This window comes from Cynara cardunculus (genome assembly GCF_001531365.2).
Source record: "Cynara cardunculus var. scolymus isolate 2C chromosome LG 15, CcrdV1, whole genome shotgun sequence".
NCBI lineage: Eukaryota > Viridiplantae > Streptophyta > Magnoliopsida > Asterales > Asteraceae > Cynara > Cynara cardunculus.
Genome location: NC_037542.1, coordinates 7,062,308 through 7,079,548, shown reverse-complemented (window position 1 = coordinate 7,079,548; position 17,241 = coordinate 7,062,308). Strand labels below are relative to the sequence as shown.

The 17,241-nt window shown below is 34.3% G+C and overlaps 2 protein-coding genes and 1 non-coding gene across 3 annotated transcripts; 2 read left to right on the top strand and 1 right to left on the bottom strand.

The window, feature by feature from the left end:
• Positions 1-2,149, top strand: LOC112528474. The gene is made up of 3 exons (XM_025139503.1): positions 1-45; positions 1,140-1,192; positions 1,543-2,149. Exons 1-3 carry the CDS (start codon positions 1-3, stop codon positions 2,147-2,149), a joined length of 705 nt encoding a protein of 234 aa, XP_024995271.1.
• A 2,959-nt stretch (positions 2,150-5,108) lies between these two features.
• TRNAR-ACG lies at positions 5,109-5,182 on the top strand. Its single transcript has one exon. It is a non-coding gene; the product is annotated as a tRNA-Arg (tRNA).
• Positions 5,183-6,067: 885 nt separating this feature from the next.
• On the bottom strand, positions 6,068-11,132 carry LOC112528233 (myosin-binding protein 3-like). Its single transcript, XM_025139210.1, has 3 exons — positions 11,111-11,132; positions 7,557-8,522; positions 6,068-7,475 (listed from the first exon to the last, which is right to left on the bottom strand). The coding sequence occupies exons 1-3, from the start codon at positions 11,130-11,132 to the stop codon at positions 6,250-6,252; spliced, it is 2,214 nt and encodes a 737-aa protein (XP_024994978.1). The 3' UTR covers positions 6,068-6,249.
• Positions 11,133-17,241: the final 6,109 nt, after the last annotated feature.

Below are 17,241 nucleotides of genomic sequence, written 5' to 3'. Positions count from 1 at the left end.
ATGGATGTTGAATACATCTCTTTGGGAGGGCATGATCGTTTTATGGTAAGTAAAGTAAATAAGGTCCAAAGTATTTTGGACAAAAGAGTTAGTGTAAGAACTCATAGAAGTTCGGGTTCGAAAAAGCTTCGTTTATTGACGATTAGAGGTAAAATACTCAACCAAAATTCGAGTTCTTTATATGGATGGTTTCGTTTTTAGGTCCTCTATAAAACCTTAGTAGCCTTATGTCTCAGATTTTAGTTTTGAATGTTCGATTTCGAGTTTTTACTGATTTTCGAATGGATTTAAAACCTTAACTTTAATCGAGCGTGTGAGCCTCAATACTTGATGGTTTTTTTTCGTCGATTTTTGTTTCTATGGTTGAGGAAAATCATTTTTTCTAGAGATTTTGCAAAAAAGAATAATCGAAAACGATGAAGAAACGAGGCCTGTTTTTCTGGCTGTCGGCTTGATAATTGCAGCAGGCTGACTGTTGGGCCACGATTTTGTTGGGCCACGATTTCTGTTGGGCTTTCTATTTTATTTCATTGATGTTGAGCCAAAGATGAGACTATATTTTAGGCCCTTAAATTTTTAGGGTTAATTGGGTACTTAAAGTATAAGATTTTTGTTAATTTATAGTTAATAAATTTCAGATTTAGTTAATTAGTTTATATTAACTAATTAATTTAATTTCTAAATTAGTTAATATATTAAATTGAATTAGTATTTAATTAATATATTAATTAATTTACTTATTTTTTTAATATTAATATTAGTTAATTATTTATTTTCTAAGAATGATGCTTATATGAATCGGTAAACTTTTTTTTTTAACGATTTGAGTGCCGTAATTTGAGTAAAGTAATTATTGTGATGTTTTAATTTAATGAGATAAAATTATAAGATATTAAAATGTTTTTGGGATGCCATCGAGGTTTTAGATGTGGGGCTTGACTAAAGTTAGTCGGGGTTGATCGAGTTGACCAAGGGTTGAGTTTTGGCACGTTTGATCCATGTGGATTTTAATGATGGGTCAAATAGAGTTGTTTGAGGCATATTAAGATGCTCGGATACGAAGTTTGACTTTAGTTGATTTTTGTTGACTTTTTGAGAAATTAAGACGTTAATGAGATGTTATGGTATAAAATGTGTAGACATTTGGTCAAGAGTTATCGGTAGTCAATCTATACGCAATCAGGGACAGAAGGTTTCAGGTTGGACAAAGAAAAAGAAGGGCATACATAGAGACTTGTCTAGTCYATTTAAGTTCAATATTTAGGTGCAATCATCTATGGTATATAAATTTGTAAAGCAACCCGGTATGGGAAGGGCTGACATTAAGTTATATATTTATTCTTTTAAAGTCTTCCGTTGTAAACGGTCTAAAGTTTTAATTTAGCCATTATTTTTAGAGTGCTTTTGGAGAATTTGTTTTAGATTACGTAACATTTCTTGTATTGGGACTCTCACCTACCTTTTGTAAAATTCGCCTACAACAATAGTACCACTCTAGTATAGGGATGGCACCTTTCGAAGCGTTGATGGACGAAAATGTAGGACTCCTGTGTGTTGGCTTGAAGCGGGTGAGAAACAATTCGCCGGCCCTGAAATTGTGCAAGAAACGGCCAACAAGGTGAAGTGTATTCGGGAACGCCTAAAGGCGGCTCAAGATAGGCAAAAGAGTTATGCAGATAGGAGGAGCCGACCTATAGAATTCCAAGTGGGGGATCGTGTTATGCTTAAGGTATCCCCTTGGAAAGGCATTATCCGTTTTGGAAAGCGTGGGAAGCTCAGCCCCCGTTTTCTCGGACCATTTAAAGTTTTGGCTCGAGTGGGACTCCAAGCTTATAAATTAGAACTACCGTCCGAAATGTCCGGAATCCACAACACATTTCACGTGTGTTACCTTGGTAAGTGTTTGACGGAAGAAGATAGCGTGATACCACTTTCAGAAATTCGTGTGGATGAGAACAACCGATGTGTGGAAGAACCAGAAGCCATCTTGGAAAGTAAGACCAAGGTTTTAAGACACAAGAAAGTGGTCATGGTTAAAGTAGAATGGAAGCATCATCGAGGGTCAAGTGACTTGGGAAGCAGAAGAGGATTTGAAGAGACGTTACCCCCAGCTATTCGCATGAACTCAAATTTCGAGGACGAAATTTAACCCAAGGTGGGGGGAATTGTAACACCTTGGAATTTCTTCTTCTCCATCCGTCTCCATTTCTTTTCCGTCGGGATTTCTTCCGTTCCGTTTGCAAGGTATACATCGTTATTCATATTTTTATATACTCATATATGTGTACATTAATTATTAGGGATTTAGTACCCCTTTTTAATTTATTTGATCCTTTTAAAAAAATGGAGATCTTTTTGTTATTATTGCCTAGTAGTAATGCTAGGACTAGGGGCTCTTTTACCTATTGTACCTTGACCCAATCTTATGGACTTTCCCTCCTTTGAAAGACTTACCTTTGCTTTATGTCTTAGTTTTTGTGCTGGCTTGGGAAAAAGGAGAAACAGAAAAACCTTTTGCTTGAGGAGGTTTTTGAAACTTGAAAGTCTTAGGGAGAGAAAAGGTTGGAAGGAAGGCTACCTGTCGTGGGTRAAGGAAGAGGGAGGGTATTTTCTCATCCAGTTAACTAGAGCCTCTTCTTAGAATTCTCCTTCAACTTCCGACGTCGACCCCTTAACTTCGGCCTCGGCCTGCGCAGCGACTGCTGGTGTGAGCTGTGCGCAGGTGCTGCAATCGTGTCCTGCCCGTGGCTGTTTCCAAGCTCCAGCCGAGTCTTCATCTGCGCAGCTGCTGTTTTCGAAGTGGTCTGCGCGAGAGGCTGTTTCCCGAACCCCTGCCTTTAATTTCGGGACTTTGGAATTTCTCCTAAATCCTCCAAGGTGAGTTCATACTAACCTTTTAGAGGCTTTATATTTAATGGAATGATGTACCATGCTTGTCTTACACTAATATTTTAGATGATTACTTGTTAGATTTAAGTAGAGACTTCGGGTCAAAAGTGAACTTAGGGATCTTATTTACAATCACTAGATGAGTTTGGATGAACAGATTTTAATCAGTTGGTAAAATACCCATTTAACTCTAAAGCCCTCATGCTCTTAGTTTGGTGTTCCATATTGGCGAGTGGGGATATTTCACTAAGTTTGGACACACGAAATCTTCTTGATAAGTGAGTACTAAGATGTTTATGGCTCTATATTTAAGTATATTACTATAATATAGTGGGCTTTAAAGCATGAGGTTTGTTTCATTGTATTTGGTGTGAAGGGTGATGTGAGTTGGAATTAGACATTGTGATCATTATGTAAATTCCAAATTATCTTCTCACTCCCACTCGGAAATAGACATTGTGATTATTATGTAATTTTCGAGATAAAGAGCTTAAGATCACGTTCGACTACATGACTGGCTTAGGTTGATGTCAATGATATTATACCTGTAAGTGATGCCCTATAACGTTAATCTATGACTTATTTTGTGTTCCGTCATAATTAATGGTAAATCGGGTCTCCCCCGTCATCTTCGGATGTCTTGACACTCCCACGTATTATTTATGACTCATTTTCTATATATATAAATATCGTACGATACTACGTCATTATTTATATTTATATAGTGCATGTATACCGTTTTATTTTATTCGTGGGAATGATGGTGTAAGTTGGTGATATGCATTGTGATTATTATGTAATCACTTTCACTCGGTAATAGGCATTGTGATTATTGTGTAATTACCTGTGCGTGTATATCGTTTTATTTTATTCGTGGGAATGATGGTGTAAGTTGGTGATAGGCATTGYGATTATTATGTAATCACCAAATCATCCTCCCACTTTCACTCGGTAATAGGCATTGTGATTATTGTGTAATTACCGAGGTAAAGAGCTTAAGATCTTAGGTTGATGTCGATGGTATTAAACCTGTGAGTGATGCTCTATAACGTTGAATTATGACTTACTTTGTGTCTGTCATAATCAACGGTAAATCGGGTCTCCCCCGTCATCTTCGGATGTTTTATTGTTCCACTTCGAGTTATTCAGGTCTTACTATCTCTATTCCTGTTTAAAGTTACGTCAACTATTTGCATGTATATTTTTATATATGTTCCTTTATGTTTACGTAAACTCTTTTGTTTGGACTCACTAGGCGTAAGCCTAACCCTCTCTCTTTCTTGTTATAATTACTTTTTAGGTTCCTTTATCGGTGGGGCTCTAAAAGGTTGAGAGGAGCGTTGGTTCGTGAAAAGACTCTTTTGTAATTATAGCCTTGTTACTTTTGAACGTTGCGTTTTTGATGTTACGGCATTTTGGAGATTGATAGAAATATCCATCTTTAATCTAGAAAAATCTAGAATAGTAGGTTATTATTTATCTTCTCAGTAGCGAAATTGTAAACGCTATACTATTACTTTTGTTGGGTGAAATTTTTTTTTATCTAAGATTATGGTTCTCGTTAGATATTTTCGGTTTAGACTATCCTTTTTTTAGGGTGTTTTCTGCAACAAATTTGTAATTCTTTGTTTTAATATAACAAATTATAATTAAAAGTTAAAATTTGCTGTGTTTGTATTCAACTCCTCTCCCTCTTCTACAAACACATCATGTGTAAGTTAGGACCAACAAATTGTTTTTTCAACGTTAGATTGGATCCATATAAGAGAATATGAGTAATGGAGAAAAGTGATGTAAACACACAGAGTCCAAGTCTTTCTGATTGAAAGATTGACATATTCTTTTTATTTGATAGCCTAATCAATAATTGTAAACGACAATATCATACACATATCGCTTTCGTTTTTGATCCTAATAAAGGCCACATGGTAGAGTGCTTGATAAGCTGCCACAACAAGTCGTCTCCTCCACAGTATGTTACCATGAAAATTCGTGTTACTCGAATGGCGATGTGTGACGAACCCCTTGACTCCAACTGATGATCATTTACACGTTTTGAATGAGTTTAGTGATAATTGATTTACTTGACAAAAAGAAACCAAAGTAGATCCATAATCGTATTGTTTTGTTATACATACACATGTTGAATCTAAGACATGTATAAATTGAAAAATCGTATGATATATATATATATATATATATATATATATATATGAGTGGGGCCTGTAGCTCAGAGGATTAGAGCACGTGGCTACGAACCATGGTGTCGGGGGTTCGAATCCCTCCTCGCCCACAACCGGCCCAAAAGGGAAGGGCCTTTCCCTCTAGGGGTAGGAAAATCATGATCGGGATAGCGGACCAAAAGCTATGGAACTTGGGTTCGAATCCCTCTCTTTCTGTACCTTCACCTAATTCACTGATCTTACTAACCACAATAGATCAAATAGCAATGGATACGACTATTCCAAGAGTTATACCTTTCTTTGATATGGATTCTCACAATTAAAATACACAATGACACCACAAAGGAATGTTACTAATGGAACATGTAGTAAATATATATTTTGTCGTTTGGTCTTGTTCAGTATTTTTATTTGATTTAAGTTCTTTGACTTTGATGACATATTGGTTACATGTCATTATTTCTGTAATTTTATGTAAAAAACTCGTGTCAGTTTTTCTTTTTGAATAAAAACAATTATATTAATTCTTAATTTTTGTTTTATAATAACATTTTATATCCAAACATATTATATGAATACACAACTAAATGGTTATTTGACAGTTGTTGAATGGTTTGGTACAAAATGATTAAGTGGTCAGAATGATTAAAAGCCTCTCATGATATAGTACAAAATGAAATATATTTGTTCGGTAATTGTTTACAATGGAATTAAGGTGCTGAATGGTTGAGGGAGGTCCAAAAAGGGTTTTTAAACTACTAAAAAAATATTTTTTTTTTCTAAACAAGATTCACTTCTTAACAATTCAAATATTATCTGTTAATAAAACCATCAAGAAATAAATAAACAGCGCGTAATACTTGCAAAATAGACAGAAATACATTGAATAAGCAAGCAGGCATAAAGGGTCCCTTCCATCTTTTCATGCCTTTTTTAAAATATATTTTTCAAAAGAAAAATAATTAAAAAATATTTAATAATTGAATTCTTAGACCTAAAACGAAAAAATGTCCTTCATTGGATCCTTCCTCAGCTTTACAAACCCTACAAAAACACAAACCCATCCCATCCCTCTTTTCCTTAAAAGATGAATGATATGAAATCACGAAAATACCCCTAATACTTTTTATTGGTTTTTTGTTTTTTAAAACAATAATACGTCGATAGCAGCTTTCATTCATTGATGAATATCCATAGTCCGAAGGTCGCGCAAATGCTGCAAGATTTCTTGAAGTAATTCCATCCCTTTATCACCTTTCTTCAATGATCCAACGCAGTGTTTCAGGAACTCTCGATCGGCTTCGAGAGCTTGTAACCTCTCGTAAACTTGATCGACTTCCTCTTCGATCTCGAACCTTTTCTTATCGTTTTCCAATTCGTCGGGATGAAACCCGTTTGATTCCGTCACCTTATCATCAACCTTGATACCAATATCAAAAAGCGGAGCAAGTGTGTTTTCGGCCAAATCGATGGTGTTAAATCCGTTTCCGGAAAGTTCCCCATTTTTGTCGTAGAAATCTTCAATCGGTCTTACATCCGCAAAATGTGGATCTTCCTCATCACTCAAAGCGAAAAGCTTCACTTCTAGAACCTTAAGTTGTTCCAAAATTGACAATCGTTCTTTTTCGAAGTCCGTCAATGATGATTCCAGACCGAGAAAACTAGATCCGGAATCATTCGGGACTGGGATGCTATGATGCCTACTTTCTCGATTCCCGTTTGATTCATTGTTTGTTTCAATCATCATCTTGTCCCCATCCTCAGAATGGCTACAAGATGTTGAATTCGAAAACCGCATTCGCTCTTTTACTTCATAATCCGCCACTTTTTTCCGATACGACTCCAATTCTTTTTCCCGTTTGATCATAAGATCATTCAACAGCTGCAAAGCTTCTTGATCGTATTCCGATTGTTCTTCCATCATTCGTTGGTAATGCAACGCGTCCATTTGCATGGCGGCCTTCTCTTCTTGAAGGCGGTTGATCATCGCCATTGTCTCGCTGGCAGCCACTGCCGAAGCACCGCGTTCCGCCTCCAGCTCAGCATACAAAGCATGTAAAGCTTTTCGTTCCGCTTTCAAAGCCGATTTTAGCTTCTCCACGGTGGTGGTCGGATCACCACCGTCGATCTCGCTCATCACACTACCGTCAAATGACTCTTCTGCCCCTGATTCCTTCCGTTCGATGGTTAATAACTTCGTATGCAGTTGGCCGAGGCTCAAAACTGAACCGGGCGTATCGGGAATTTTCTCTTCCTCAATCTCACTGTGATTTCCATTCAATTTGATATCTTCACCATTTTCAATCTTTAGATGTAATTCATGGGATTTAGTTGATAGTTCATCAACACATGAATCAAGAACAGGAATCCATGTTCCAATTGAAACCTCTGCTTCTTCATGAACTGCAAATGAAAACATGATCAAACAAAATAATTCCCCGATAAATTTAAATCAAAATCAAAATCTTGCAAGATAAACGTTACCCGAATGAGCATCTGGATCGAATTTATCGGTTTCTGCAGCATCTTTTTCATGTTCTTGGGAATTGACGAACAGAGCTCGAGTTTCTTCAACAATGGCGGATTTTTCATGAATGAGTTCAATGATTTTTGCGTTAAAAACAAGAGAATTCTCAGTTTCTTCCAATTCCATGGACTCAAGCTCTGTCTTCTGATGTTCTTCATCCGCTTCAGAAACGTTTTGACTTTCTTCCGTTGACGAGTCAACTAATTCGATGGGAACCAATTGACTACCACTATAATCAAAGAAGAATTCAAGATCTCCTGAGAGCAAACCTGAAGTCGAATCATCCTTTTTTTCAAATTGATTCAAATGTGTTTCAATTTCAAAAGAATTTGAATCCGACACATCTTTCCCTTCAAATTTTATCCGATTCTCTTTTCTGCTCTGAATTTCAAGATTTCCGTTGATCAAATCCGATCCGATTTGATCATTTGACCCAATCTTTCTCTCAATCCCCACAACCAAATCCCCATTTTCAGTATACTCCAAAACATCCCAACAACTCCGAGTTCGTGAAACGCTTTTCTTCCGAATCTTCAAACCGCAACAAGAACACTCGAACTTCTGTTCATCTCCATCGCTCTGTTTCACCTCCGATTGAAAACCCAGATGGGAGGAAAAACAATCTTGACAGAAATCCTTGATTTCGGCTAATTTATTATGATTTGGGCAGAAACCCAGACATGAAACCTCCTTGGAATGGAATTCGCAGAGAAGATCCCGGTGGGAATTGATCTTTTGGGGCTCCAAGTAACGGTGGAGGGTAGAACACCATAAACAGGGTGGTTTTAGGGCAAAATATTGGGAAAACTTGATGATGAGGAAAGAGAAGAGGGAGTTAAGAAGGAGGAGAAGTATAAGTGTCCATTCAAGAACGGCATAGATGAGACTGCGTGCGATCTTGTTTGAATTTCTGTCTACCATGGCTGTTGCTACTCTGCTTTCTTATGTGTATATACACAGAGAGAGAGAGAGAGAGAGAGAGAGAGAGAGAGAGAATTGCAAACCGGAAATAAGTCATGACCAGGGTGCGAAGTTGTTTTCTGAAAAAAGGGGTTTGGGTGGGTGGGGGAAGGAATGGAAAGAGCATGCATGTTAGGGTCGAGTTACAAAAATGGTCCCTTCATAATTTGCAAATCGAAATCAGCCAAAATAGCGGTACCGTACGTGATACCGTCATAATTGCGGACTTGGGTTGAATCTGATTTCTTATTGTCATTTTTCTAGGTCTGCAAGTGGGGATATGTCACTTGTGGAGGTAGTGATATTTAAGTGAATCAGATAAATGAATAATTAGGACACCAGTTTATGAGAAAGAAATGGTTATTTTGGCCAATATCTCTTTGCAATATAGAGTTTATGTCATAGCAAACCAAACCCATAACATCTCTTCCAAAAAGTAAAGTGACTGTTTTCATGAAAACCCCAAACTTATACAAAATATGAGGAAGTTCTTAGTTGAATGAAATCAAAATTGGCGTTTGATTATACTGACTTTTTGATTCTCTTCAAATAATTTGAAACCGAACAACAACGAGTTGTTTTGTTATTTCAATACAAATTGAACCATTTATATCCTTAATTTTAAGAGATGGAAAATGGATATTGACATAAAGTTGAAGGACTAATTGTGAAAATTCAAGCATTATATATATATATATATATATATATATATATATATATATATATATATATATATATATATATATATATATCTCGTTAATCAAAGATCCTTTGTGTTTCCCTAGTTTCTTGTTGTGATGGAGGGCCCAATAAACTACAAGACAAGTTTGATGGAGCCCACAAAAGGTAAGGACTATGGCCCACTTAGAATATTACACCTAGACCTAGTCATCTTTATATTTTTATTGTGGGGGCAAAAATATACAAGCTAAGGAGCCATTTATCAAATGCTTATTTGGGTAAGTGTTTATCAAATTATATTATTTTACTGGATAATTATGTCAAGCACCAATAATCTTACCCGGTAAGAGCGAAAACAAGGACCGACAATCTTACTTGTTAAGTGATGGTGATGACTCTTACCAAGGTTAGCGCTTACCGGGTAAATTGTTACATACAATGTCGTTTTATAGACTCAAATTTTACCCGGTAAGTAAACAATAGTGTTGAATTTGCCCGATAAACACTTACCGGGTAAGTGTTTAGGTTTAGGTAAACGACCCCTAAGTCTATTACCTTTTTATGAGTATTTTTTTATAATCATAGGTGTTTGAGTTAGTTTACATGTAAATTTATTAATATTATCGGGTCTTGAAGTTAACAATAGAGAAACTCGAAGTGTTTTTGAAAAGACTTAGGGGCCGGTTACCCAAATGCTTACTTGGTAAACGCTTACCGATAGGAGTCAACACTATAATCTATTTTACCAAGTAAAATTGTAGTATACTAAAACGGTATTGTATGTAACAATTTATCCGGTAAACGCTTACCCGGGTAAGAGTCGTCACCATCACTTATCGGATAAGAACATTGGTTCTTACTATGAAGTTTGAACAAGAACTTTGGTTCTTACTATGAATTTTGTGAGAAGTGATATTTTTTTTATTTTTTTGATTTTATAAGTATTAATATAATAATTATTGATGTTGGAATCAACGGGACCAATAGAAAGGAGGTTCTTATAAGAACTACAGTTGTGGACATTTAAGAGAGTTTTTAGTTGATGAGTTAGAGATGAGTTGGTAATAAAAAGTGCCAAAAAAGAAGGTTCTTATAAGAACCTACATTGAAACTATAAGAGAAAAGTGAAGTTGTTTGTGGGAACTATCATTTTGGAGAGTTTTTATAAGAATCTCACTCTATTTGAGTTCTAATACAAGAACTTTGTTTCTTACCATGAAATTTGTGTGAAGTGATGATTTTCTAGTTTTTTTTTAATATATTTTATTGACTTATAAAAATTATTAAAATATTTAAAAAACACATGAGACCCATAAAAGGTAGGTTCTTGTAAGAATTACCATTGTAGTCTTTTATGTAAGTTCTTAATTTGATGAGTTGGAAGTGAGATGACACAAAAAGTGCAAAAAGTGGGGTTCTTTGAACCTTCATTGGAGATGCTCTAAAAATATTTTCAATAGATTCTCCAAAATGGAGAAAATGAGAAAATATTTTAATATTATAATCAATGTTGGATTCTCCAAAATGGAGAATCTGTTGGAGGTAGGGGTGCTCATGCGTTGGGTTGATCGAGTTGAAGACATTTGAACAACTTAACCTAATGCTTACGGGTTGAAAAATCTTAACCCAATCCAACCCAACCAAAGTACAACCCAACCCAACCCAACCCAACTCAACATAACTATATGGCAATTTATGTAGTTCTTTGTTTTTTTATTAATAAGTCAAATATATGTAAATACAACAAAATTATATAAAACATTAAGAATTACCTTGAATTTATTTAAAGCATAAATATAAATATTTCTGTATTGAATCTAAAACATTTTATAAGTGAAAATAAACGTCGTAGGTGAATCGTCATATAAACATGAGAATGAGACTCGACCCATTAGGGAACCCAGTGTATTCGTCCTGACTGGGACGGGGATACCCCGCAAAATCGGGCATTAGGGATGGGGACATGGATTCCTGAAAGTTAAAAATCAGTGATGAGGACGAGTAACGTGGTTCCCGTACCGTGCCATCCCCGAATATTAAATATATTATATATATATATATATATATATACTATTAAATATATTATTCGTAAAGAATTAGATTTAATATTTTTTAGTTTTAGAAAAAGTGTTTTGACATTTATTTTATGTCATTTTCTCTTAGTTGTCTTATTTTTTTAGATTTAAAAAACGTTGAAAGTTGAAAGCGTTTGATCAAACAATTACGTATGTGATGCGATTTTTTTCAAATATAAATATTTGATACTCTATAAAAGAAAATTTTGTAAATATATGAGTTTTAAACTTTGACCATTATCAATTAAACGTAGTGTTTAACACATTTGATTTAAAACATCTTATATTAACGGGAAAAAAAATCCCCGATTCTCCGATGGGAATGGGGATGGGAACGAAGATTGAGATAGGGGACAAAGATGGGGTCCCACCCCATTGGCCCATTCCATGCCTAGCGTCATGGGCACAAAGACTTTGGCAATGCATGAATTCGAACCTAGAGCATATAAGAATTTCTACTACATTATTTTAAAACTTAACTAGTCTGCTAGAACCCAAATATTTATTTTAGATCATGTAGGCATGTAAGTAGGATTTTTAGTTCATGTGAGGCTATATTTTTACACTTGAAACTTCATAACAAAACACTGTAAATATGGACTAAAAATTTGGTTTTATTAGGTAAATGTAGCTTCTGATTTATAACCTTGTAGATTGAATTATGTGAGTAATTATAGATTAAAATTTGATGTAGACCATTCCATCTTATGTTCGTTTAGCTCGTTCGTTTACGTTTGTTTAGCATGTTAACGAACGAACATAAACGAACACGAACACACCTGATTTCTAAACGAACGAACACGAACACAAATATTTTCGTTCGTTTACCGTTCGTGTTCGTTCGTTTGTTAGGTTAAGTTAAACGAACGAACATGAACAAGCCTTCGTTCGTGTTCGTTCGGTTCGTTTACAGCCCTAATCTCAGTTATTGTTATGTATAGTGTGAGAATATGTGAAACCCTTTTAAATCAATTTTTAGAAGAGACGTTGGGGAGAGAGAAAATTCCAACATGTATTGAGAAGGAGTGGTTCAAGTCTAGCTGATTCGAGGCTCAACACACATCGTCTAACGGAGCCTGGACGGACACATATCGTGCCAGCGTATTGAAAGGGGGGTTAGACGAGCATAATTTGTCTCAGAGTAACGAGTTCCTAAAGTGATAGACATTTACCCTGATACCACTACGTACTTGATACGTACTTGATAGTGTTTCTAGAGCTCCCCCTTTATGTCAGAATATGTGGAACCTAGTTAGATTGCTTTTTAAAAGAGTCATTGAAAAGAAAATGAAGGTTCCAACATATATTATCATATTGAGAACAAATGGTCCAAGTCTAGTAAACGTGTACCTCAACATTATATAAGTGTATATTATATCTGCAATAACATTTTAAATACAAAACAATACGTACATAAATGAAAAATAAATATGCTAATAATCGTTTTCTTATAGTACGACTTGTTCTACTATACTTAAAACCATTTATGGTTTACCGAATAAGGTTTATATGCTCCAGCAGTGTAAATAGAAGAACATGTTGCATTATTCACAAATCTGATACACAGGGCCCTCATTGCAAAAACGACTTCTCATTATTAATCAATCTCCATTTAAACTCTAGTAACTGTTTCACTGTATTTTGATGTCTTTCTCTCCCCACTCTAACATCGTGTCTTAATTAAAGAAGGATTTTATGGATATATATTCTAATTCCAACCAAAAAAGTTAAAGCGGATGGGATTCTGCAGAATCCTTCAATTTATTGATATCACGGTTTGGTCTTTACTCTAATACCAGGAGCCTCTCTTTGGTATACTCTTCACTCCCTCGGTTTCATCTGTTTAACCAAATAGTTGATTTTAATTATTTTATTGCTTGTCTCATTGTTTAATTTGTTGGATATTACAGTAAATGTTACAATTTAGGTGATTTCACTTAATTTCTCTTGATTATCATGAGTTTAGGATTTCATTTGTTGTTCACTATGTGCAATGACGTGACATCTTCTCAAAGCTAGACAGTGTTTTTATCTTTTCTCTCATTTTCTCAAGGTTCTTCCACCTCAATATTTATTTTTGATTTTTGATATTCAATCATGTCATCTCTAATAATTGCTCTTTTAACTTTTATTATTTCTCTATATTCGGTTATAACTTTTCATCTTCTTTTCATGGTATATCTCTATGATAATCTCTTTATTAATTTCTCACTTCTTCCTCTCTATTCAGTTATAATTTGGTGGAGGCGATTTACATTTTTGTTGTTTTGATGCCTCATTCAAGAAGACAAATATGATATGGGTTTTTGCTGATGTAAATATAGTATTTCGTCTTTTAATCGGAGACATTCACACTAAAATTGGAATTATGCAAATATATGAATCCTTTTTTTTTTTGTGGATAAAATGACATATGAATTCTTGATGAAATAAGGTAACATTTTTAAATATATGTAGAACATAAAAAATTAGCTATCTACTTTCAATTCATATTGTTTAACTGGTGAATTGTGGTGAATTGTTGATTGTTTCACGTTAATGATAAAAGTGAAAAGTTGGAAATACAAATGACTATATAAATAATAAGATATAACTTAAAAGTACATTCAAATTTTGATCCAATTTTAGGTTAAATAGTTATTTTTTATTTACATGTAATAGTTGAATATTTCATTTTTATTTTATTCAAACTAAATTTAAATGAAAGAATCTTGAATTGTATTTATTTCTTATAGTTTATTATTTTAACATATATTTTCAATAGATATTTTTTCTTTACTTTTTATATAGCAATTTTTTTATTAATTTGGATATCTAACCCGTTATGCGAGCCGACTAATCCCAGGACGACCACCTGTTTTGCATAGCAAAAAATTTAGCGACCCTTCTTTAGCAACAAAATTTATCAATATAAAAAATTAAGAAAAAACATATTTTTTTTTTATTGTAGATGTATAAGGTAGTATCGTTGAAAATGTTATTTGTTTCAAAATAACCTAAAAATAAAACTATTAATGAGGAATCTTAAACTTATCGTAACAAAAAATTATCAATGTATGCAAATTAACCGTTAAGGAAATATGTTTTGTCTTAACTTGGTCAATGATTTCTAAAAAAATATATATTTAATTTGTGTATTTTAAAATCTTAAATTGTGGTATTGTTTTGGTGTCCAACATCAATGGTGGGATAATAAATCAGAAAACGTATTTGATTATATAAAGAAAAAGATGAGAACGTCTTTGAAATGTATAAATGTGAATCAGCTAAAAGAACAAAAAAAAATGATGAGTTGGTTTTTATGTAAAGTGAAATACTGGTTTGTTATTAGTTTAATATCTAATACAGAACTGTTTTTTTAAATATATGATACGTAGAGGATCAGACCAATTAACTTGCTTAAAAAAAAATTCAAAAAAAGTTTATCTCCACTGCACAATGCGCGGTGCACAACACTAGTTTTACATAATTCATAATACTTAAAGTAAAATACTTTCAATACAAAAGTTACTATATGTTTCTTCGACTAACCCTAACAATTATAGTAATATATCTTCTTAAAGCGTATCTGTTTGGACAACTTTTACTTCAAGTAGCATTTATCACGCTTGTTGTTAACGTTCGTACTAGGAAATCAGACTGATAAGCCATACCTAGTTTCAAAGATAATGATATGAAAAAGATTTGAGTTTAATTCCTACCTCCGAATATTCCTTAGCAGCGGGGTTGTTATCAACCAGCCGCGACAAAGTATGATATTTTTGGTTGAGATCCAATCCCTCCATTTCCTATATTGGATTGATGAATCCCACCTACCTTAAAGAACAAAGGAGAACCTGACATTGGATTTTGGAAAAAGTGGCTCCTATGCCTTGAGCAGTGATTGAGCTTGATTCCCTAGCCCGATATTGAGGGAGAGAGGTTGTTATTAAGAGAGAATAGGGGAGAGAGTGACTGTTTTTTACATGTCTTCTGTTGTGTGTCCTGTATTCTTAGATAAGAGAGGGTTCCAAACCTTTCTTTTATCATACGGAAGAAAGAGATAAGAGTTGTCTGGATGTGGTTTTCTGAGTTCTGAGATGTGAGCATGGGCAGTCGGTCTAGGCAAAAGAAGAAGGGAAAGAGAATGAAAGATTGATCTCCTATTGTAAGCAAGACCCTAATCTAAAGCCAGAATCAAAGGCAATGCCACAGAGAAGTGAAAGGTGGCATGAAAGTAGAATCAGATTCTCCGAAGCAGACTGGCTTGAATCCATGTCTGCTTTCTCTTCCTGCTAACAATACACCCTTCAAAAAATTTGGAATTCATAACGTAAATATGCTAGGATTTTGAGAGTTATACATGCAATCTAAATAATAAAATCCACCAAACTTAACCAAGGATCCATGTGAAACACAAAAAATATTTGATTGAACCCAAATCATACCTTATCGAATAAAGCTTGAAACTAGTGTGTAACGACTTCAGAATTTTGCAACATTAATGTTGATACTTTAAGCTTGAATATTCCAACCCTCCAATAGCATCCACATGAATATAGGGTTAGGATCACACTGTAGAAACATCTAAACCCTGTTACAATGCTAGCCATCATTTGAAAAATGACAGAAATTGGCTAACAGTTTCACTAGTTGTGCGAGAAAATTCATTCAACCCTAAGACTTTAGCATGAATATTAGATAGAAAAGAGGGACGACAATAGTTTCACCATCGTTTAATAAATGATAGAAGTTGGCTAACAATTTCACTGGCTGTGACCAAAGGGCATTTGGCCTAGTGGTATCGTAATCCTTGGCCTCCTAGGAGGTCAGTAGTTCAAACCTCATCAAAGGTGAGAAGAGTGTGTGAGTTTATTTGTTGCATTTGCCGTATATAAATATTATATACTTTAAAAAAAAAATCTACTGGCTGTGCAAGAAATTTTAGCCAACCTTAAAAGGTTTAGAGAGAAAAGAGAGGCGATCATAGTTTCACCGTCGTTTAAAAGTTATGGTAGAAGTTGGCTACCAGTTTCAGTGGTTGTATGAGAAGCTTCAGCTAACCCTAAGGGTTATGTGGTTCGTAGACTTTTGTCAACACTCTAAAACTTGAAAAAGATCGACGTTTGAGTTTATGCTCCAAAGGTAAAAAATTGTCTGGAGGTCCCACGTTAAAATCCAATGAGAAATAAAAATTTCCCTTATGGCTATGGAGGTTCAAATCCGGTGACTCCGGGCTACCCGTAAAGCAGATGGTAGCTCTGAGATTAGTCAACTCGCGTAGCGGATTGAATTTCCAGGTTAATAAAAAAAATTGAATAAAAAGTTTAGATTTGGTAATATCGTAACTAAATATGCTTTGAGTTTCGTAAATGGAAATATGTGGTAGCAAGGATTATATATCACCACTCACAAAAAGATACCTAAATTAAATATGCTCTCAATTGTCTTTTACGGATTCAACAAACGTAAAACCCTAAAAAGGAAATTAAGTGTAATTAAGAAGTCATGTGCAATCGTTTTTGGCATTATGAACTACATTCAGATCAACAAAAAAGGATAACATAAATAATTTTTTATACCAAATAGGTGGTGTTATTAATCGTACACCTAACTATATATGTATAGCTACCTAGAATACACACACATATATATATATATATATATATACATATATATATATATATAGGGTTTATTTCAAATACAATCTATCGCATTTGTACAACCAATGCAACCCAATAAATTGAAATATTTATGGAAGTGATTAGAGTTCATTTATTATGATTTACATATTTATGGAAGATGAATACGGTTCATTAATTATGATTAATAATTTATATTAGGAAATAATCAAAACCTCCATAAAATCACATATCAATTAAATGAAATGAACGGTTGAGATTGAGTTGTATTGGTTGCACAAATGACAAAGGTTGTATAATAACCA

Coding starts and splice junctions, on each gene's coding strand:
- LOC112528474 (XM_025139503.1), top strand. CDS start 1: ATGGATGTTGAATACATCTCTTTGGGAGGGCATGATCGTTTTATG. Junction 46..1,139: donor GAGGGCATGATCGTTTTATG/GTAAGTAAAGTA, acceptor TAAAATGTGTAG/ACATTTGGTCAAGAGTTATC. Junction 1,193..1,542: donor TACGCAATCAGGGACAGAAG/GTTTCAGGTTGG, acceptor ACGAAAATGTAG/GACTCCTGTGTGTTGGCTTG.
- LOC112528233 (XM_025139210.1), bottom strand. CDS start 11,132: ATGGGTCGAGTCTCATTCTCAT. Junction 8,523..11,110: donor GGGTCGAGTCTCATTCTCAT/GTTTATATGACG, acceptor GAGTAGCAACAG/CCATGGTAGACAGAAATTCA. Junction 7,476..7,556: donor CGATCCAGATGCTCATTCGG/GTAACGTTTATC, acceptor TTTCATTTGCAG/TTCATGAAGAAGCAGAGGTT.